General features: G+C 33.6%; 1 protein-coding gene and 1 non-coding gene across 4 annotated transcripts in view; both read left to right on the forward strand.

The window, feature by feature from the left end:
* Positions 1-23,786, forward strand: part of PIK3CA (phosphatidylinositol-4,5-bisphosphate 3-kinase catalytic subunit alpha) — a 91,017-nt gene that overhangs the window by 35,220 nt on the left and 32,011 nt on the right. For 2 of the 3 annotated variants that reach the window (XM_057738261.1, XM_057738262.1), the window contains 5 exons: positions 16,414-16,841; positions 17,327-17,536; positions 18,998-19,248; positions 20,884-21,129; positions 22,123-22,208. In XM_057738261.1, the coding sequence (XP_057594244.1) occupies positions 16,490-16,841; positions 17,327-17,536; positions 18,998-19,248; positions 20,884-21,129; positions 22,123-22,208 (1,145 nt within the window). In that variant the 5' untranslated portion in view covers positions 16,414-16,489. Of the gene's footprint in view, positions 1-2,918; positions 3,034-16,413; positions 16,842-17,326; positions 17,537-18,997; positions 19,249-20,883; positions 21,130-22,122; positions 22,209-23,786 lie in introns of those variants that run through there. The other variant, XM_057738263.1, reaches the window with a different exon arrangement.
* LOC130856194 (U6 spliceosomal RNA) lies at positions 4,333-4,436 on the forward strand. Its single transcript, XR_009054488.1, has one exon. It is a non-coding gene; the product is annotated as a U6 spliceosomal RNA (small nuclear RNA).

Below are 23,786 nucleotides of genomic sequence, written 5' to 3' on the forward strand. Positions count from 1 at the left end.
TATAATTCAATTTTTAAAATAACTGCTGAGAAACAATGAAAAATAAGTGGAAATACATACTTGAATAGAAAGATTATTTTGTAAAAATGTCAGTTCTGTCTAAGCATAATTCAAGTGTTCTTAACCAAAATATGACCAAGTTTTGCTTTGAGCTTTGTTTTTGAACTTAACAAAATGATTCTTAAGTTCATTTGGAATTGAAAGCCAAGTTTAATGAGACTGTGCTGGGCTAGAGGGAAGGCATTTGGGTTGAATTTAAAGAATGATTGAAATGGCAATGAATAGAAATAGAGGTAGAAGAAACATCCTGGACCCTGTTTACAAATGCAAAGAAAACTGAAGAGAAAAGATTGATCCAACAGGATTAGAGTTTGGAGTGTGGGTGGGGAGGGGGAGAGTAAAGGCAGAGCATTGTTGTCATGGTTTGTGAGGCTTTGAGTTTCAGCTCTAGTCTGTAGATACTAGAGATTCACCATGTTATTTTTAATTGAGTAACGATATAATTAGATGTGTGTTTTAGGTGGCGAGTTCTAGTGACACTATGGATAATGAATTGGGGAAGGGAGAAATTAAATAGTGTTCGCTTTCAGAGCGTTTTGCCTTCGTTCATACTGCCCACCTAACCTGCTCTGCCCTCTGTACCTGTCAGAAATCCTTTTCATTTCATCTTATAGAAAGCAGTTGCTTAAATAATGCTCATTGAACTATGAAGTCATTATCCCATGTGAGAACTCTTTAGGGCCTAATAGTAATAGAGAAGATAGCCAAAAAAAAAAAAAAAAAGATGAATTTGAGGGTAATTTAGTGGGTGGAAGTGACATCATAAGAGAGGAGTTGAGAACTCCAAAGGTTCTAACCTTGGAGGTTGAGAGAGTGGTGATGTCATGAAAAATCCCCACACTTGAGTAATAAGCAGAGTAAGAGGTACCAACAAAAGAAGCAATTAAAGGAGGCCAGAAAAATATCATAGAAAGATTATTTTGATTTTTTTATTGGGGAAAATTTATAATATTTATTTACAAAATTATTTATGATATTAATAGTTCCTTACCATTGTAATTTTTTAATTTTGAAGGTATTTTAAGATGAGATATAACATATGAACCTGCGAACATTTTGACATTTACCATTGTAGAAATATCCGCTTGTAGAATGTTCTCTATATATACTGTACTATAGTGACTTTGTAATAGATGCTCAAATAGTGAAAGAGAGGCAGAGGATGTGGAGGGAGCTCATGTGTGTATGTGTCTGTATTTTGTCCTGGGAAAATGACATCCTGACAGGACAAAAGAACAGTATTGAAAATAGCTAGGGTAAAGATTGTTTTTCTGTCACCACACAGCAGATATGGAGAGCAGTAAAAGCAGACAGATGGACAGTTCTTCTAGTTTTGGAATGTTCCAATAGAGAAAAGAAACATTCTGTTCCTTTTATTCAGAAAATGAATTTCTAGGCTAAATTACTAGTTTCGGTAATGTTTCATATTCTGACCAAAGAAACTTTTTTTTTTTTTTTACCCTGGGGATAATGACTCATGCTCTTCTCAGAATTTTGCTTTTGTGGAAACTAAAGTGCAGTCATAAATACAACACTGTTATTGGATCTTAGTGCTAATGATACTATTGTGAGTAGACTAGTGAGTGATGGTTAAGTATCGTAAGGGTCAATTGTAACAAAGGAACCTAGCACAGGTTTTGTTTTTTGGGTTTTTTTAAAATAAATAATTAAATGTATTTTATTTATTTATTTATTTATTGGCTGCATTGGGTCTTTGTTGCTGCATGTGGGCTTTCTCTAGTTGTGGTGAGTGGGGGCTACTCTTCGTTGCGATGCGTAGGCTTCTCATTGTGGTGGCTTCTCTTGTTGCGGGGCACAGGCTCTAGGCACACAGGCTTCAGTAGTTGCGGCAAGTGGGCTCAGTAGTTGTGGCTCGCAGGCTCTAGAGCACAGGCTCAGTAGTTGTGGCACACTGGCTTAGTTGCTCCGTGGCACGTGTGATCTTCCCAGCCCAGGGCTCGAATCTGTGTCCCCTGCATTGGCAGGCAGATTCTTAACCATTGTACCACCAGGGAAGTCCCAAGCACAGGTTTTAATTAGCTGATTCCTAGAGATGTAAAAGTAGATTTAAAAAAATAAGCTAGTTATTGTGATTTTCTTGATTATGCCATAAAAATAGAACATACTTTTTATCTTTTAAAAAAAAATACTTCGTTTTGAGGACTTTGTAACAGAAGGTAAATTTCTGACTTCTAATAGTGACAGTGGAGCTACTTTAAAGAATTTTTTTTCTGTGCATTTTTTCTTATATCACTCAAAATTGGTATGAGACTATCAAATTATAATCACATAGACCATAAAGCAACTATCAAATAATAAAGATTATTAGTATTGACTAGATAAGTTAAAAGTTTATGTTCCAGTTTTAGTTTAATCTTGCAGTTTAAGAAATAGAGGTTTAAACGTGCTCTCATGATGAATTTTCACATCAGGATTCTCCATCAATGTATCCATTCCTGTAATAACTGTTATTGAGCGCATACATAAAAGTCTCTGTTAATATAGCCCACAGTGTCTCTCTTCAACCTAGGAACTTTCCCTTATCTCTTCACTTTAATATTTGCAATCATTTCCTTTCTTGATATACTACACCCCAGTGAAGGTTTAGAATTTTAGCTCTTTTAAGTTCTGTTTTTCAAACTTTCTTATATCTCCCTCTGTGCATTTACTTTAATTTCAACAAAACTAACTAATGAATCATAATGTGTGAAGCAATTGGGATAATAATCTAATGCCTTATGTTGAATAGCCAGTTTTAAAGTTTTTGTCAGTTGATACATATTAAAGAAGCACTTTAACTTATTGAAGTATAAGGTAATTTATTGTTTAACTTTATGCCTTAGGTGGTCAACTGGTGACATATTAAACAGCAGTGGATAAAATGGAAATATTCTACTTACTGATCACTTATGATGCTGTTTGTACACAGTTACACCCATTTCAGTTTGTCATTCTCGTTGCTCTCATGTTAAGGTATAGTAACTATGATTTCCCAGATACTGGTACATTGTACTATATCAAGTATAAGTGAATAGTAAATGTTTGAAAGGGCAAAGTGAAACCCATTTACTAATGTTTCTCTTCCATCATTAAATGGATTCTAAAGTATCTTATGCATATTGTGTTGGCTAAAAAATTGAGTTTTTAAAAAATATCCATGCTTACATGACTCCATATTGTTGTTGCTATCATTCGTAGGACTGCTTATCTTCACATCTGACTAGGGGATGCTTGTGCTGAAATTAAGCTACCCTCTCTCTGATTGCGCTTCTGGGAGATCTGCATTCCTTTGTTTGCCAGACAGCTATCCTGCATTACTCCAGATTTTGCTTTAGTGAAGTAGCCCTTTTTACCAGAGGTCAAATACTGAAGTGTGATAAATCGCTATTAAATTTGGTCAATAATTGCTTGCAGGGGAGTTTTCCACCATTACTAGTGTAATACTAAAGTATTCTTTTTTTGCCAGAAAATGGAACAGATGGTAAGCAGTTACATCAGAATGTAATATTATTGTTTGGCCTTTATCATTGAAAAAGCAAATTTTAAAAATCATTTCTACTGTAATTCATGTCTTTCATCCAGTGTTGTAGCATCCCTCTTGAACTGTATTGTTACCTGTAGATAGACTTGGGTGGTATTCACTGAGCAAATAATGCAATATTTTACATTTATTAGAGAATAGTTTAAAGGAAATGGAACATATTTTCAAGTAGCTCTCTATAGGTTTATTTGATTAAGTTCAGTAAAACTAGAGACTGCTTGTTTCGGCCAATAAATTTGGCATGTGAAATAAGCAGATTAAAATTAGACATTATATGACCATCTTAAGTGAAATTTAATGAAATAAAATTTCAGTGCCCCTATGCATTGTATGCTTTGTATCTGTTCATAAGAATGCCAGTAATATATCAATAGATATGGTATAAAAGAAAGAATACTTGAAGAGATTACAATAATGGCCTCTAAAAAAGGTAATCAGTTCAAGGATTGTGATATTGGGACAAAAGGATAATAGCAAGAGTAGGTAAATAACTAGACAAAAACGTCAGGGACTAGTGTATGGATATGATAACCAAAGTTGTGCAGTACATCTTCGGCCAGATTTTCCCAGTCTAATCTAAATTAAATCTAAATTAAAAACGAAAATGTTTTCATGACACTATTATACTGTTGCTTAATTTTATAATACAGCCATTGAGGACTATGCCTTGGCATGACTGAAACTAAAGGTAAGGTCCTCCTAGTATTTTTAGTGAAAGTTCTTTGGATAGTACCTGTTTCCACAGAATATATACTAAAATTAGAATGACAACAGAAGACTAACATGGTCCCTCTGTAAGGTTGATAAGTACATTCAAGAAGTACTCCATATTTAATGTTTTTATTTGATTCACTTACCAATAGACTGTTTTCCTGTCACAAAGGAAATCGGTAGAGTCCATTTGTACTTTCTCCTTAGCCTATAACATATCAAGTATGGTGAGTATTGGCAGAATCACCACCATGATCATGGCAGCACATTCCAGTCCTTGTCGTTCGATTTTGGAAATATTGTCCTTGCAACAGCCAGTTACAGCAATGATATATAAATATATGCTTTGTTCATTTTTTGTGCATGGTAGTATGTAATAATAGGCACAGACAACATAGCTGAAGTTTTATGACAACTGCATAAAACTCAGGAAATAGAGAAATCCATTGGAAACCATAAACCATGATGAAACTTTATGATTGGCCCCTCATTCTCTCTCCTAGATAAGGTTGACCTTGTGGCAGATAGTACAAATCTGTAAAATTTGGAATGTTGAGTTGCTCAAAAATGAAAATAATGCTCTAAAGCAAAGAGACTTTCTATGAAATATATCTGGATGCAGTTAGGTGAATATATTGTGTCTGCTAGTACCCCCAGTCAAAGTTGCTAGCTCCAACTTTATTGAATCAAACTAGAGTGAAAATTTACTATTTTGGCATTTAGGGTGTTTTTTTTCTTTTCTCTGTGGATACAAACTACCTGTTCTGGATGAGGAGAAACCTGTAGCTGACCCAGTTTTCACTTTGTTTATAGTGATAGCATAGGATTTGTTATGCAAGATTCATCTTTTCATCATTGTCAGGAAAGATCCTAAGGTTAATCAGTGGGGTGCAGACAAGTTTCAATACATCTAGACACTAGAGAGGTACCACCAGAAGGAACAGTAATTGACTAGAAGTCCCAATAGTGACCAAATTATGTCTTCATCCTGTGACATAAGGAAATAAGGTAGCTGTTCATTCTTGATAAAGAAAAGACAGAGGAACAGTGTGAAGCAGATATTTTCCAGAAGTTCATCCACCTTTACCTGTAGTAGCAGGAGAACTTGAGAGAAGACTGTTGAGATATTCAAAACCATGGAAAGGCTTATGAAGGCATTATGCTAAACCAGAAAGAAACAAAAATAAAAAAAGAAAAGCCATTTGATAGACTTCAGGAAGAGAAGTTCTCATTCCTGATGACTTATGGAAACATCTTGCCTTCAGCTTATTACAGGTCTTTAAAAGAATCAAGTCAATTGAGCTCGAAGGCACATTGCTAGTGTTACCTTTTTCTAGATGTTTTAATTTAATTAAGATGTTTACTCAAGATATTTTTAAACTCTTTATCTAGATAGGCCCTGGATGATGCACTCTTAAAAGAGTACATCATCCAAGTCCTGAGTAGATGTTAGCTTCATTAAGATAAGAAAGAGTGAACTTATTTTTGGTGAAGCTCCCAGGCTTTTGAAAGAAAAACAGGGGACAGTTAATTTTAATACTGACTTTAAGTTGGAAAGTAGAGCCCTTTTATACTTTTTAAAGTGAACTCGTCAATCAAGAAAGGAACAGTGTGTGGTTAGCATCATCTATATAATTCCAAGTAATAAATAGTAATAAATAGACTTTCTTCCTGAAACATATGGGGCATGAGTCTCATTTGTAAAGGGGAATTAGGACTGTGAACCCCATTTTTTGGTTATCATCAGTAATAAGTTTGGTTATAAACTTTGACTTTTAAAAGATTAAGCTTTCAGGTCCTTTTCTCTTCATCTTCCATGGGAGCTAAAATTTTTGCTTAGCAGGAAATTGGAGTAACATTTCAAGAACCCCTCCAAATTTTGCATTTCCTTACAGTAGGCCGTACTTCCTTACTGGGCTGGTCTCTTCATTGATCTCATATTGGTTAAATTTTCATGGAGGCAGTCAGGTGCATAATTAGGCTTCTATTTTGACCGCTGTGTTGAAGTACATTCTTGACCCTTAAATGTAGATACAGCTGCCAAACTTAAATATCATAGAGTTGTTTCTCTCTCTATAAAAGATACTACTTTGTAGCCATTTTTCAAGGAAAGTATCTTTTTTCTCATTAAAAAATTACCCTTTCCATTATACCAAATTTCCTTTAAGTATTGCTTCTGTGAACTAAATAGTGTGTTCTAAATGTACATGAGCTGTGTTACTGGTTTTTAGCCCCAAAAGATCATCAATCATCCCTGCTTATTTCCAGTCAATCCAGATATGATTGAAAGGCATGTATTTTAACATGAAGAGAAAGTCGGTAGTATGATCTATTTCATTCCCCTTTACTTCTTGCTTTCCTGCACTGGTCATTATTTTTTTTTAGTCCAAAAAGCCAAAAATACTTGTTACCATGACTTTGCATTTTTATTTCTATTACTTATTGCAATTTCCCCCTTTTTCTTTAAATAAGAAAACCAGTAGAATCTCATGTATAAACTTAAAGGAGTAGATTTTACAAATTATGTGTAGTATAATTCTAAAATAAGAATTTTTGTATTTCCATTTGCTTTTTTCTTATCTCTTGTTTTATCATTATTGAAATATGTCAGATGACCAATTTGATGCTTATGCTCTGCTGAGAGTGTACAGACTGAGTTAAACAGATACAGGCCTCATCTTTTAGGAATTTCATGTTTCAATAAGAATACAGAGACAAATACAAAGATGAGGATAGAGATATCTGTACAGATATCAAATATATCAGTAAAATATTCTGCATCAAAAATATTTAAATAATTTTTAAGACTATCTTCCATCTCTTTACAGTAGGCCCAAAACAATAAAGTTCTGTCCCTTTCTGGACACATGGATCTAGATAGCATTGATCCAGTAGATAAGAGAGAGGGAAACTTTATTGAAGTTTTATGCTCCAAGCACTATACTAAGGATTTCTTTCCATGAATTATCTCATTTAATTCTTATAACATCATTATGAGGTAGTAAGTATTTTTTTTCACTTTGCGCAAAATAAGGAAACTGCCTGAAATTTCTTCTCCTGAGGAAGTCTTAATAATTGCAGAGTTCTCCATAGGGTCAGTAGAGCTGAGTGTGATGGAGCAGTGATCTGAACCAAAGCAAAACTCTCAGGTTAGACCATTTCTGCTCTGCCGTTAGAATAAGACTGGTTTCATAGATGTTGTTCTCTTTGCTACTAAATACTGAATAATACCATAATTGAAAAAATGTAGAGCTTTCTAAAATGTTGTTGGGTTCCTTGGTTATTCATTTGCTACGATGTTTTAGATGCTAAAGCTAAAGTCACTGGTTAGATTCTCTTTATGGAATGGTTAGCTTTCTTCTTTCCTTTGGGCAGAAGCAGGCACCCTTAACCCTGTCCACCTGTCACCTGTCCACCAATGCTTGCTATTAGTCACAAGGTGGCCTGGTTAATAAAGAGGAATTGAAGAATTAGAATTTACTACTCTTTCCTACAACTAGAAAAACAAGGCAAAATATTAATGTATATTTTTATTTGAAGTATTAGTCATTCTTTTAGTTCTGTATTTTGAAATCAGAATTTACCAAATATTGCCATCTTGATCTGAAAAAGTAAATGGGATTTCTAGAGTTACCTGATTTGCAGTTTACCTCTGACTGCCTTCTGCTTGTTTTATATGGAGCTATGATAATCTGTCTTGACTCCCTCACAAAGATGAGAAAAATATTTCCTGGAAAACTATGTCACTGTGGAATCACTTGTCCTATTGAATTGTGTGATATTATGAAATATCTCTTACTGTATTTTCCACATTGTTTAACTATGTTTACTTCATAATCCTGTTCTTCTAATTTCACCTCTGTTAGTATTTAGTCCCCTTTTAAGCTTAAATTTTAAGAAATTTTAATTTATCCTATTACATACTAAAAATTTTAAGAAATTTTAATTTATCCTATCACATAATTTATAAAAATTCAAATTGGGAAATTAGTGACTATATTTTGAGATTTGGGGTGTTTTCTTTATGTGTCTATATAAAATATGAAAATTAAATTCATAATTTAATAATCTAAGGTCAAGTATTTATTAATCTGTATTTTACCTTATTAATGACTCATGTTTATTTACCACATTTGATTTTGCTACTCACACTGGATTCTTTTAACCCACCTTTAAGTCCTTGTTCACAGTTACTGATAATCAAAAATCTGTATCAGTATAAACATTGCTGACCTAGATGTTAATTGTCATTATTTTAAAAATCCATTAGTAAGACCCTTCCTAAGCCCATCCATGGACCTCATGTTAGGGAACCCTTATCATATATAATGCATTAAATCTCTGAAATGTATTTTCGTAATACCTTTTTTATAGCTCTACAGATTATACTGAAAATGAATTGCATCCCCTTCTAAAGGAATTTAAATTTTCTATGTTATGGTCATGAGAACTTGACTTTCCAACCTGATGTTGTTAAGGTCTCTCTGAATCACTGAAAGAATGAGTTAAATCTGTTTTCTCATGATCTGCTTGTAAAGGTCAGTGAAGGACAGCACTTTGAAAGAAATGGATAATCTGCATCCTTGAAGAGCCTGGTGTACATTACAGCTGTTCCCTTTGGACTCACTCCAGCAACAGCTCGGTGACTCTTAGAGGAAGAGAATTTTAGAGGCCCTAACTGGGGTTCAGAATAATTGTACTGAAAGATACTTGCTTCCCATGGGTAACCACTGCAGTGAAATTTGTTTACAATTATGTTTCTTATCCCACAAACCCAATCGGTCTCTCAGTGCTTTTGATTTTCCTTTACAGGGTATCTTCATCTGTCTCTTTTCATGCGTATTACTATTGCTACCACTCTTTTGTTCAGGCCCTTGTTACATTTTCCCTGGGATAATTTCAAGAAATTTGTTTTCCTACTTACTCATTTATGCTCTAGGATTATAGTGACCTAAATAAAGACCCTGTCCTGGAAAAGTTAACAGTCTATCAGGAAGTCAAACATGGATGTAGAAAAATTTTTTTATAAGAACTTTTATTGAGATACAGTTAACATACAACAAACTGCATATATTTAGAGTGTGGATGTAGATAATTTTAATAATAAGGTGCAATTATAGAAATACACATAAGAGGCTGGCTAACGTTAAGAAAGGAAGTAATTAACTCTGGAAGTAAATATTAAGGAGAGTAATCAGACCATGGAATTATTGAGATTTTAATCATGTTATTTCTGTAGTGAGTGTGGAGGCAGATTTTTGTTCTCTTGTTCTAAATAAACTAAAGATTCATTTGGAATTAAAAAAAAAACAGAAAAGCTTATTTTCTAGTTAATGAGCAAATAGAAGCAGCTAAGATGCAACTTTGGCAACTGAGCTGCAAAACTAATGTTTTCCTGTTGACCTGCCTGAGAATGAGGATGGAAAGTTATCTTTTCAACATATGTCTAAATAGATACACATTTGTAAATGTGTCAGTGAAATCAGGTAACATTTGTTAAATGTATCATTAAATAAAAAGTGTAAAACCTTTGGTCATTTAACAAACATTTATGCAGCTTCTATTTTTTTTTTTTTTTTTTTGGTGGGACATGTATATCTAGAAAATACTAGGTGCTTATTTTAGCAAATTGTGGCTGTTTGAGGTGATTAAGCTGCAATTGAGCCGGTATAGATATCTCCTTAGTTTGCAAGTGTATACTTCAAAATAGTTTTCTTACTTTTAATTACTTTTTTTTTTTAAGATTTTTATTGAGATACAGTTAACATACAATAAACTGCATATATTTAGAGTGTACAGTTTTAATTACTTTCTTACACAGATGTAATATTGATATTTTAGAAACAAATAACTATTTCAAACATAATATACTTCTGAAATTAAAATCTGAATTAAAAATATGTGATACACTTTATGTGTATTTTAAAGTAATCAACTTAGAAAAAGTCTCTGCTGTCTTAGCCTGTGTTTATAGAGACTCATAATCCACAGTCAGCTAATAGTTTTCTATATTCTGCCTTGGTGATGCTGACCTCTATAGTATTGTACTAGATTTTGGTTGCTTCGTTTTGAGATGAATATTATTAGCAAAAGAACACATCCAGTGATGGCAAGAAAGATAACAACAAACTATCTTACCTGAATTATGGTTAAAGGAATTGGGGTTAATTTAAAAACCTAGGGAAAATTCTAATCTCTGTCAATATCTGAAGAGATAGAGAAGGCGGAAGTGTTGGAATGAAGAAATTTAGGAATAACAACCTTTAGGAATAACTTTAGAAGTGCTTCACAAAAACTTCTGTATCAACTTAGTGAGCTCCTAACATTGAAAATATTTAATTAAGTGACTTATGAGATACTTTAGTATTTCAAGATTTTAACTTCACTGGCTTAAAATTAATGTCTTTGTTTTTGTTTTCAAAGTACTTTGAATGTGTAGGATTGTGGTTGCAAAGGCGGGGTTGGGATGACTTATTAGCCAGTGTGCATTTAGAAAATTATCCAGTTGATATCAAGTAATTCTGATACCTTTTCAGAGGTAGCAAATTTTTTTTGTAAAAAGCCAGATAATAAATATTTTAGGTTTTGCAGGCTACATGGTCTCTATAGCACCTGCTCTACTGTTGTAGTGCAAAAGCATCGTTGACAATATGTAAACACAGTTCATTGGCTGTGTTCCAATTAAACTTTATTTACCATAGCAGGTGGTGAGCTGAATTTGGCCTGTGGGCCATGCTTTGACAACCCTTGCCTTAAATGATGAAATCTGGAAATATCATTCTAATATAAATGAAGAAAGGCTTTCAATTTAGGGATTAAAAAACAAATAGTCAAAATGTCATTGTCTTTTTGGGCTGAAAGAGTGCACACTGAGTTCAAAATACTGAATTGCCCATTGAAGTAAGAAACCTTTCACTATAAAAGTCAAGTGACAGATAGTCTGAGGCTATTTTCTGCTGCATATTTTGTCCTTCAAGGTGTGTTTACTCCTGCTGAGCAATATCATGCATCCCACGTGGACTGTTAATGCAGGCCCAACCCTCACCAAGACATAAATGCAGGTCCGGGCTTTCTAAGAACAAAAACACTTTCAGTGCCTCCTGCCCAAACACAGTAGTTTTTAACAGTAATTTTAATACCAGAACAAGGAAGTAAATAAAAGTCTCTGATCAGCAACGTTACGTTTTGTTCTAACCTCGTAAAGCAGGTGTTCTCATATCATCATTTGGTTTGTCGGCCTTTAGTTTATGGAATGTTAGAAAATGATGGTCAAGTGTGGATGCTGACTAGAAATGAATAACAGGAGAATAGGAGGCTACTCTCATTGGGCAGTCTGGCCACGGCTGAGAAGTGACCATTGACTGCTAGAAAACAGGGGGATGGGAGCATTTTTAAATCACAGTCTCCAACCTGGGGTCATTGGTTTTAGGGCCAAAAATACCCTCAGACTCCTCAGTAATACTGAAAAGCTTTGCTATCTTGTGTTTTAGTATGTAGCACAGAAAATTCATTTTATAATGAGGACTGTAATTCATTAAGAAAAGGGTAAATTGCGAAATATATTTATATATACTCTTTTAGGAAACAGAACTACCCCAATTGAAATAATTTATTATTAGATATATTAAAAAATTAGGATAAGCAAAACCAGTTTATTTTGTAACAGTTCTGAATAGTTGTGATTTGTTAATCTGTGACCATTTAGTCCTGGCATTCTGAACTCAAAAGCCCAATAGAGTAGTTCCTTGACCCTTAAAGTGTTTTCTTTTTAGCAAATACATTTTTTTCACCTCAAGCCTCCAAAGTGCATAGATTCATGTTTTAAATATTAATTTTAGAGTGATTTATCCCCCCTACTGCTTTTCAAATAAGTTTTTCTTTATAAATAGATTATGCCCTTAAATTTGGATAATTCCATCTTCTTTATCAACATTTAATTTTTTCCTTAGTGTAAAGACCCTTTTATTTTAAATATTATATACTCTGATTTCTTAACTTTGGGGATTTTTCTCCAAATTTGGGAAATTGAGAAGATTAAGTTTTTATACCTTGGTTTAATATTTATTTGATTATATCCTGTATTTGAAAACATGAATTTAAAAATCATGAAAAAAATGTCATTCTTTTGTTCAAAATACTTCAGAGACTCCCTTTTACTTAGAGTGTACTACATAAAATTCAAACTCCCTAACATGGAATCTGCCCACCTTTCTGGCCCCTACCTACCTCTCACCCCTCCTTCCTTATCACATACCCTACCTATTTGCATGCACTTCATACTCAAGTAGTAAAAAACAACTTGTGTTGCTGGTGAAAGGCTGCATTCTTTCATGGTCTATGACTTTGTACACATACTCTTGTGGCAATCTAAAACACCCTCCTCATCTAGCTCTCCCATGTCCAAGCCACATCTTCTCTGCAAAATCTCTACTAATCTGTAATACTCAAACTTAACCTCTCTGATGCCTTCCCTAGCCTCCTCGGGCAGTTGGAGAAATCCTGTGACTTTTCCAAAGTTCATATTCTGTCTTATAACAATTTTCCATTGTTAAAGTTGCATCTGTGTCTTGTCTTTCCCCGAAAACTCAACAACCAAAGAGAAAATATCTATTTACTATTATTTTCATACTATTTAACCTAGAACCTGGCATAAGCAAGTATTTCTCCAAAAAGGGGGATGGATAGCAAGGGATTCCTCACGCCTAAACTGTAAATAGCTGTACCAACTAAATAGGGATACTAGGGGTCTGGGGAACTAGAAGCAATTGTAAAAGTACCAATATCTGAGCCACTCAGTACTATTCCAAACTCATTTGTGAGCCTTGCACTACCAGTGCTACCTTCAAATTTCAGCACTTGACACTGGCACTGCTTTATGAAACTGAAGCTCCTTATTTACTTGCCTCCCTCCGTAAAAGATCCCAGGCCCCTCTTTCCATCTCTAACTGATGCCAGTTCAGAGTAATTCATAATAGCTTGAAAAGATAATATGGGTATACTTTACAGGTTTGTTAATAATATTTAACATTTTTTGAGTGCTTACAGTGTGCCAGTCTCTTTGCTTACATGTTTTTCATACATTATCTCATCTAATACCAGTGTGACGAAGTATTAAGTATCGCAACTTAATAAATTGGGGCAGGAGGCAAAGGGGTGATACAAGGTTCAGTGAGATGAATTAAACTGCTCAAGGCCATACAGCTGTTAACTGTTAAGGCAGACAGAATTTGAATCCAGTATAACTTCAGAGTCCATTGTCTTATTCACCACCAGTGAATATTCCCGCTATAACTGAAGCCCAAATAGCAGTATGGTTATAATGTACACTTTGAAACCATCTCGACTTGGATTCAAAATTCATATCTAACATTTACTGGTGGCTAATGACTTTACTTCTCTGACCTTCAGTTTTCTCATCTGTAAAATGGTTATTACGTACCCCAAAAGGGTTATGCCTGAGTAAGTGCAAGATATATGCTAAATAGTAAGTTTGTTAGCTCCATTTGCCTCTTCTATACTTATGTTCCTGTGAGCTCTGAGGTAATGCTTTGAACAGAATAAGGCCTGGCATAAGAAGACAAATAAGAAAGTTAGCTTCTTCTCTCTTCTGTATTGTACTACGAGTGTTGACCAGTGTCTGCCTTCCAGGATCTCCAAGTATTTTATGGCTGTGATGGCATTTCTCTTAATGAGAAGGGTGTGTCTTGAGTATTTAATAGTTGTTAATTGCCCATAAATTTACTATAGTAGAATAAGGATTAGAATCAGTGATCTCCTGTTGTACTACACTTCTCTTCTGCTAATTCTTAGGAAACATATGGGACTCCGGGGGTTGTTATTTATTATATAAAATAGTTGCCCTCAAGATTCCATAACATAGATCTGTTAGTGCCATTCAACAAAGAAAACCATAAACACAGCTGCTGTTTTAGTGTGGTTTGTGGTTTGGTTTTGTTTTTATTTGAACTTTTTTATGCAGGCAGATTATCATTTAAAAGTAGTCATTTGGCATTTTCCCTTGCATTCTTCAAATTTTTTTGTATGTTTTTAAAAAGCTTAGCTTAAGTCACTTCTATAATTATGCACTCAGATTGATCCATCTGGTCTTTTTACTAGCCAGTGAATTTTCTATTAAAAGTATAGAAAATAAGATAATTATATTTTAAATCCTATAACTTCAGTCTCTTTTATAAATTTGAAGAAAATATTTTCAAGTATTAAAAAATAATTTTACATTCCTTATTGTCTTTCAGTTGATTTCTGTATTTCCAGAGGTAGAGAGAGGGCTTGAAATTTCTGCTATTTATACTCCTCACCTCCTTCGTATGTTATAACTCTGAAGCCTACCATATTGTTTGCAACTGAGAATGGGTACAGCAGAAATGTCTGATCAAAATAGGTCCTGTTGCCCTCTCTAGGTCGCGTTGGCTGTGACAAGAAAGATGGATTGTAGGGGGCAAATGCAGATGTAGTAAGACCACTTAGGCCTTTGCAGTGGTCCAGACAAGAAATAGTAGTGGCCTGACCCAAGGTACTGAGAGATTCAGGATACAGAATTAATGGAATTTGTTAATGGGTTAGATGTTGGCGAGTATGACATAAAGGAATCAGAGATAGGTTTCTGAATTAGATATATCATGCTCCTCACTTCTTTCTCACTGTGTTTATTCAGCTCCTGCTTATCTTTAAAGAATTTAGTTTATATGTTACCTCCTATGGAAAACTTTCCCACTCCAGCTTCCATTAAGTTAGGTGACCACGCTATGTGCTTTTATAGCACCTAGCACTTCTTCATGAGAGCATTTTTTTTCTGCTTTGTACCTGTGAATTTATTACCCCACACCTTCACATAACCTTCACACTCTTGACTTTGTCTTGTGAGGGAAAGGGCCATGCTTATCTTATTTATTATCATATTCCCAGCACCTGATATGGTCCTGGGGACACCACCAATACATTTTTGGTGAATAAACAAAGTGTCATTTATACCTGTTGTCTACTGTGCCTGATACAGTAATTGAATACAGTAAGTTATCTGGGCTTTTTTGATTCATTCCTCTTGCTTAACTTTTAATTCTTTTTTATTTTCTTTATATCTCTGACCTTATTTTTTCTTATACCTTTACAGTTTAGCTTACTAAATAAAAGAAAATGTAAATAGCAAGAAATAAAATTGTGCTGTGTGGGTTTTGACAGTATCTTCTAAAGGAACCCTTAAGGTTGTTGACATCTAAAATAAATGAGGGCTTCAAATTGTAATCATACTTAATATTTTTTAAAATAAGTGCCTGACAGTTTGTTGGAAGATTATACTGACAAAAAGAGTCATTGGATGTGTAGATCATTTCAGTCCAAAGCATCAGGACTGGGTTGTTTGATAAAAGGGATGGATTGTTGCAAATTCATCATTATATCTCAAGGAAAGTGCATTGCTGACACTTTATATTATAGTGACTATATAACTAAATTATATGTAAAAAACAAAATGGTCTAAGATATCACTTAGACAATAATCAATATAAAAAAGGAAATTACAAAGATTTCTCTTTCTTTTCTTAAGAAAGAAGAAGAGACTAAGCTGTGTAAATTCTAGTTACCACAGGATGGATGTAGGGGTGTAAAAGGAAAAGGATTTGACTTCTCTAGACTTGACTTTATTCATCTTTAAAATAAGAACAATGGACCCATGATCCAAAAGATCCTTTCCAGCCCAAATTCTGTTGCTCCATAAAAATAGAAAAGAGTGATGTATGATGGGAATTTTGGTTTCAATTGCAACTTACTATTATTCTCTCCATAGCTCCAGCTCTGTCTTGATAAGACCTGACTTTAAAAATCCATTCAAATAAAAACTTTTTTGTGGAATGAATTTATTAAACATAATTAAATACAAGTGGTTTTTTTTTTTTTTTTTTTTTCTGATTTCTGCTTTGGAATCAATTCTTTTAGCCTACTTATGAGCAGCAATCTAAGATGAATTATAATTATTTACCCTTATCATGTCAAACTACAGAAAATGAATTTTTGCATTTAGTAATGCCATAAATATATTCTTCAATGGTTGTTTCCCTTTTAACATATGTTTTCTTTCTTTGGTTTAGATTTCTGCTTTGGGACAGCCACGCATCTAATTCCTTAAAGTACTTTTATATGTAAAACTTGTAAAGGATCAGAACAATGCCTCCAAGACCATCATCAGGTGAACTGTGGGGCATCCACTTGATGCCCCCAAGAATCCTAGTAGAATGTTTACTACCAAATGGGATGATAGTGACTTTAGAATGCCTCCGTGAGGCCACGTTAGTAACTATAAAGCATGAACTATTTAAAGAAGCGAGAAAATACCCTCTCCATCAACTTCTTCAAGATGAATCTTCTTACATTTTCGTAAGTGTTACCCAAGAAGCAGAAAGGGAAGAATTTTTTGATGAAACAAGACGACTTTGTGACCTTCGGCTTTTTCAACCCTTTTTAAAAGTAATTGAGCCAGTAGGCAACCGTGAAGAAAAGATCCTCAATCGAGAAATTGGTATGATGAAATTTTGAAATGGCATCTCATTAGTAAAATATTGTGTCTGAACTGATTAATTACCTTTGTAATCTTAAAAAAATAGATTTCAAAATAAAAATCATTATAAATCTAAAGTCTTTCTTGACTGTTAGGCTGAGGAACTATTTTTAACACCTTGGTATTCTATAAAGTTTTTTTAAGAAAAAACTTTAGGGATGATTTATATTTGTTATATCCCAGTTTTGTTTTGTCTTTTAAAAAATAATTAATATGAATAATGTTTGCTCCCTTTGCTCCAAATTGCCAAACATATCATATTTTATATGTTAAAAATATTTGAGATCCTGTCAGTTCTTACTATATGAATTCATCAAAAATTTTATTAACACAGAGAAACTTCTTTACTATGGTCTTCCATATCCACCAAGTTCCCTGTTTATAACAAACATGGACTCACTGTGTGTTTAACAGAATGTTATCTTGTCTACATAATTTTTTTTAAGGTTTTGCTATTGGCATGCCAGTGTGTGAATTTGATATGGTTAAAGATCCAGAAGTACAGGACTTCCGAAGAAATATCCTCAACGTTTGTAAAGAAGCTGTGGATCTTAGGGATCTTAATTCACCTCATAGTAGAGCAATGTATGTCTATCCTCCAAATGTAGAATCCTCACCAGAACTGCCAAAGCACATATATAATAAATTGGATAAAGGTAAGAAAATTGTAAGTCTACCATAATTGGTCACTGTAGTGAAAACTTCTATCTGCACCTGTATCTTTGTACAGTCTTTTTATCCTAGCTGGATCATAAGCTTCTTGAAGGCAGGGACTGCTTTACTGACAAGAATTTTTTTTTTTTTTTGAGGTACACCAGGTTCAATCATCTGTATTTATACACATATCCCCATATTCCCTCCCTCCCTCGACTCCCCCCCACCCTCCCCATCCCAGTCCTCTAAGGCATCATCCATCCTTGAGTTGAACTCCCTGTGTTATACAGCAACTTCCCACTAGCTATCTGTTTCACAGTTGGTAGTGTAAATATGTCTATGCTACTCTCTCACTTTTTTTTTTACAAAAAAAAGTACAAATAGAAATATTTTATGAAATTTTGGGGAAACATCACATATTCTTACTATATACAGAGAAAAAGTAAATTTCTTAATCTTAATGTTAGATGCAGTATTTAACTCTGATCATAATGAGTGATAATATATAAGTTGACTTTTGACAATCTGATTTTTTAGAATTAAGTAAACATGAGAGTACATAAACTATATTGTTTCAAAAATGAAAATATCATTGTACCACATAAATATTTGTATTGTTCAGAATAACATAAATGAAGTTTTTAATTGAAAGTTATAGAATAGGTTAACTCACACACTATTAAATATATTATTCTGTCAGAATAAATGAAGACATTTTATTACTATTTCAGCCATATTATTCAAAGTAGTTTAATGCTTAATATAATGTAAGATCTTCATTTAAAATTCATTTTTACTTTAGCATACTTTTTAAAATGGAATGCTCTTTTCCTTTTTTCCCCAATACTTTTTATGAAAAATTTCCAACTTATAGAAAATTTGAAAGAATTTTACTATAAATACCTAGACCACTCTAACATACTTTTAATCTTTTCATTTTCATTTTCTTTTCTTTTTTTGGTCCCCCAGCTTAAAGCTTAATTATTCTTAAAAGGAAGAAAGATAGAAAATTTATTTTCTTCCCCTTTCTTCCCCATCTTTTCTCTCATTTTGACTCAGCATCTTTAAGCCTCCATGATTCTTTCCCATAGTTACCAGAAATTCTTCTACTTAAGGTACTATTGAACCTTTGATGCCATCATGAGTCACTCTTCACAGGGGTTGTATCTATGAAGTATGTCGTGCAGTTTAGAATGGAAACTAGCTTGGTCTTGGTACTTGAGACACACAGTAGTCACAGTTTTGTGTGCTTGCCTTAACATGAGGTTTGGGCATAGTTTGGTAGCCCTTTCAAATTTGAAGATTTGATCTTTCTACCTGACATTTACCTATATTTAATTAAGGTTGGTTATAAGTCATTTCTGATTATGGTTAGAGTAATGGTAGTGCATACCTTTTGAAATTTGTCTTTTAAAAAATGAAAATATGTGGTGACTACATCTAATATTATTTTCCTATTATAGGGCAAATAATAGTGGTGATTTGGGTAATAGTTTCTCCAAATAATGACAAGCAGAAGTATACTCTGAAAATCAACCATGACTGTGTGCCAGAACAAGTAATTGCTGAAGCAATCAGAAAAAAAACTCGAAGTATGTTGCTATCATCTGAACAATTAAAACTCTGTGTTTTAGAATATCAGGGCAAGTATATTTTAAAAGTATGTGGATGTGATGAATACTTCCTAGAAAAATATCCTTTGAGTCAGTATAAGGTGAGTAACAAGTTTCAAAGATATTAATTTTAAATTTAAAAGGTAATCACATTGAGAACTGGTATCTGTGTTAAGGACATAGTTCTTGAAAATTAATTTTTTTTTTTTTGGCCACACTGCACAGCTCCCGGGATCTTAGTTCCCCGACCAGGAATTGAACCTGGGCTTTGGCAGTGAAAGTGCCAAGCCCTAACCACTGAACAGCTAGGGAAATCCCAAAATTAAATAATTAATATTAGTAAATAGCATTAATAAGTTTATCTTTTACACTATATTCAATTTGAGAGATTGATGAAATTGAGAGGACAGGTGCTATTCTTTTAGATTTTATATAGTTAGTATTTGGGGACCTGACTACATATATGGGTGAGCTGCTAATGTTTTACAGTAGTAACAATAGTTATATCATTATTCAGATACAAACATTTGATTTGGTGACTGTTTAATTGTGCCATGAGGTAAAATATAATAATGTTTCAGGTATTCTACATGCAAAAAATGCATGTGCTTTTCTGGATAGGTCCAGTTCTATAGTGGAAATAACTTTATAGCCAACAGGAATTTTAAATAACATAGAACTTGCTCAAAAGGCTTTTCATGTGTCTTAGTTTTTTTTGAAAAAGGGGTTATTGTATTTATTTGAATAAGCAATATAAGCAATAAGGTAAATGTGTTCTTTGACAAAAAAAAAAAAAGTTGGCAGTTACACTAACCTCCACATATGGGGTATTTAATGATTTTTCTCTCTTCCCAAGTAATGGCACTAGAAGGAATTAAACATTTAAAAAAATCCATGATCTACAGTTAATTAAGATATGCTATAAATACTTCCCTACTCTTTATTTCTAGTCATTAAATAAATACCTATAAGAAGCAACTATATTTGCATCAAGCATATGTCAAGTACTGATTTACAATACCAGGCAAGACATGGTTCTGGCTTTTAGGTTGCTTACAGTCTAGTAGGGCTTATGGGTAAGAAAATAGGTTTTTGTAATATATGTACAGTAGCATTTATATTAAAAATCTCTATCCTAACAGCCATTTCTAAGTTCAAACCAATGCATTTTAATATTTTTTAAAACATATTCCATAATTTTATTAGTCTCCTCTCTTTGTGGTTTTTGTTTTGGATTTTTTTTTTTAACAAAACAAATGTTTCTCAAGAAATGTTGGGCTGGAAGAACAAGTGGGCAGCAAGTCTTGGATCTGACATCAGTATGACTTCATAGCTTGAATGGCAGAGGCTTCCTAAATGATATTGCTTTCCCTTTAACAAGTGCAGTGTTTTCATAATGAGTATCTTCTTATCCTTATTTTTAATTCCTTTTTTCTTTTCTTTTTTTTCCCCTTTCAGTTAAAGGTAGAACTGCAATCTCAAACGCTGACCTTTGTTTTTCTTTTCTTTTATACAGTTTATATTCTAAGAGGTGCTTGGTTTATCTGTGCGCTAACCTAACCCGTAAATGTTAGAATTTTAAATGTTATAAATATAGCAACTGCTAAGAAATGTCTCTTTTTTTAAATAACCTCTGCAGATTAGTATGTAAATTCTCATAGTAGTCTTAATGTTTTGCCTTTAAAATGAAAAACCTTACAAGAAATGGCTTCTCCCCCTGCCCCAATCTCTTACAGTACATAAGAAGCTGTATAATGCTTGGGAGGATGCCCAATTTGATGCTGATGGCTAAAGAAAGCCTCTACTCTCAACTGCCAATGGACTGTTTTACAATGCCATCTTATTCCAGACGCATCTCCACAGCTACTCCATATATGAATGGAGAAACATCTACAAAATCCCTTTGGGTTATAAATAGTGCACTCAGAATAAAAATTCTTTGTGCAACCTATGTGAATGTAAATATTCGAGACATTGACAAGGTAAGGTCAAGTGTTGATGTTTATTGTTGTATATAAATTATTTTATATAAATCCTTTTTATTGAACTGTATAATAATCTGTTGACCTGCAGTATGTCTTCAGTTGGCTAGAAAACATCTACCTCAGCTTATAGTCCTTTTCTGTAATTCTGATATCCCTAATTCTAATAATTCTAATATCCATAACTCTAAACTCTTAAAACCAAACTTTTACAGAATTCATTTGGCAGGAAAACCTGACCTAACCTGAAGCAAGGTTTTTTAGTCTTTATTTATCCCACTTAGTGTAAATATCCATATGTTTTGTTGCAGAACTATTAATTTCTTTATGGAGTACTGCTCTAACTGATGAGAGTACTAAGTAATATTTAGTATATGTACCAATTTATCTTTCTAAAATATGAAAAACTCTGAATTACATATCTGGCCTAAAGGGATTGTGGGCCTATGTTGATTTTTTTTATTATTATTTATTTACTTATTTATTTATTTAGCTGTGTTGTGTCTTAGTTGTGGCATACAGGATCTTTCATTGCGGCGTGCAGGCTTCTCCCTAGTTGCGGCACACAGGCTCTCTAGTTGAGCTGACATGCAGGCTCAGTAGTTGCAGCACATGGGCTTAGTTGCCCCGCAGCATGTGGGATCTTAGTTCCCCGACCAGGTATCAAACCCGCGTCCCCTGCATTGGAAAGCAGATTCTTAACCACTGGACCACCAGGGAAGTCCACCTATGTTGATTTTTAATAGTGTAATGTCTGCCTGAAGGCAGTAATACATTTTGGTGAAGAATCTGCATCAGTAGTAATTTACTATATATGTGAAGAAAAAGAGAACAGAAAGCTACATCTGAACAGAAACTTTTAGTTGAGTCTCTCATTCACATCAGTTACATTGTTTTGATAATGTTTAATATTGGTCTGGGCTAGTATGCATATGTGTGTGTGTATATATATATATATGTATGTGTATACACATAACTTTTTTTTTTCCTTAGATCTATGTTCGAACAGGTATCTACCATGGAGGAGAACCCTTATGTGATAATGTGAACACTCAAAGAGTACCTTGTTCCAATCCCAGGTAAGGGAGTATATGAATTTATATCTCCAAAAGTTGTATTAGTGCTTAGCAGTATAATAAATAAAAGTATATTTTACATCATTAGTTTTATACAAGTCATACATAATTAGCAGACATTTACATATAGAACATGAGGACATTCCATCAAATGAGTATCAATCACAGGATCACTTTATTGATTCTCTCTAAAAGGTCATCAGAAGGGTTTTTCTGATTCTCTCTTCTCATTGTGTCAAGGAGAGAACAGAATGTGGTTATAGTTTTGTGCCAATGATTCCTTACATTAGACCCATAAACCTAGCATTTTATTCCTTTTTTATTTCCATTTCCATTTCCATTAAAAGTGAGAGTTGGCAAACAACTTTAGAGCTGGACTACTCTGAGGCAGTTTCTCTTACAAGATTCCCATGAATACATATTTATGACATTCAAATAAAGAATCTTTGGGAACAAGTCAATTTCTTACTAGTTGGGGAGTTATTAGGAACATTTTTGAATGATTACTGCCTAGATAAACTGAAGAAATATACATAATTCAGCAGCTTGCCATCCTGCCATTTCTTTGCTTCTCTTTATAGAATCATTTGGGAATAAAAGTTTATTCCTGAATATAATAGTAATATTTTAAGAGAACTCAAATTGGAATTTAATGTTAAAGATGGACTTTTTAGACTAGCAACGGAGCTAACTAGTGGATCTTCCAGAATTAAATTTCATTATGAATTCAGACTGAGTTCTAGGAGAGTCAAGAAAAAGTTCTGGTCTTGTAATTAAATTGCTAGAGGTGAGCGAGCCTAGGTAACGTTCAAAGAAATGGTAACCTTCTCTACCAAGAGGAAGGGCAATAGTTCCCCACCCTGCCTGAATCCATTGTAGGTCAGAAAGTATCATGCAGGTTAGAAGTTATGCTGTAGCAACAGACAACACCAGAATCTTTTAAATTTTTTGTTAGAACAACAAAATTTATTTCCTGCTCGTAAGGCATATCTGTCACAGGTTAGGTGGGTGATTGTGCAAGGAGCAGGAAAACAATATTTGAGTAAATAATAGCCAAAATTTTCCAACTTTGGTGAAAACTCGAAAACCAACAATCTAAGGAGTTCAGTAAGCCCCAAGCAAAGACCCCAAAATAATGTTGGGTACATTTATCCTAGTTCTTTCAAGTACCAAAAATAAACAGGCTTTAGAAAAGTGAAAGGTAAATTTATTTAATAATGTAAGATTAAAATGTCAAAATTTTAATATATTAAAGTAGTTATTCAGAAAGGACTTATATTTTATTATCTCTCCTTTAAGAATATCTATAAGGTAAAATCCCTATGGTAGTAGTATAAAGATTTAAGTAAATTTTAAAACTTTTCTGAAGTGATTAGAAAGATAGAATCTGAGATTAAGTGATTGTTCTAAATCTGTTCTTTCTATATGCTAACTAAATTAGATACTTTATGATTTCCTTATAAATGTTACCAGTTATCTCCAAAAATCAGAATCAATTTGGAACACATATATATATAACCATTGCCTAAAAATAAAGAACTTAATTGGATGTGGGGCGGGGGGCTGTGTGTGTATGTACTT

The sequence above is a fragment of the Hippopotamus amphibius genome, chromosome 6, assembly GCF_030028045.1.
Source record: "Hippopotamus amphibius kiboko isolate mHipAmp2 chromosome 6, mHipAmp2.hap2, whole genome shotgun sequence".
Lineage (NCBI taxonomy): Eukaryota > Metazoa > Chordata > Mammalia > Artiodactyla > Hippopotamidae > Hippopotamus > Hippopotamus amphibius.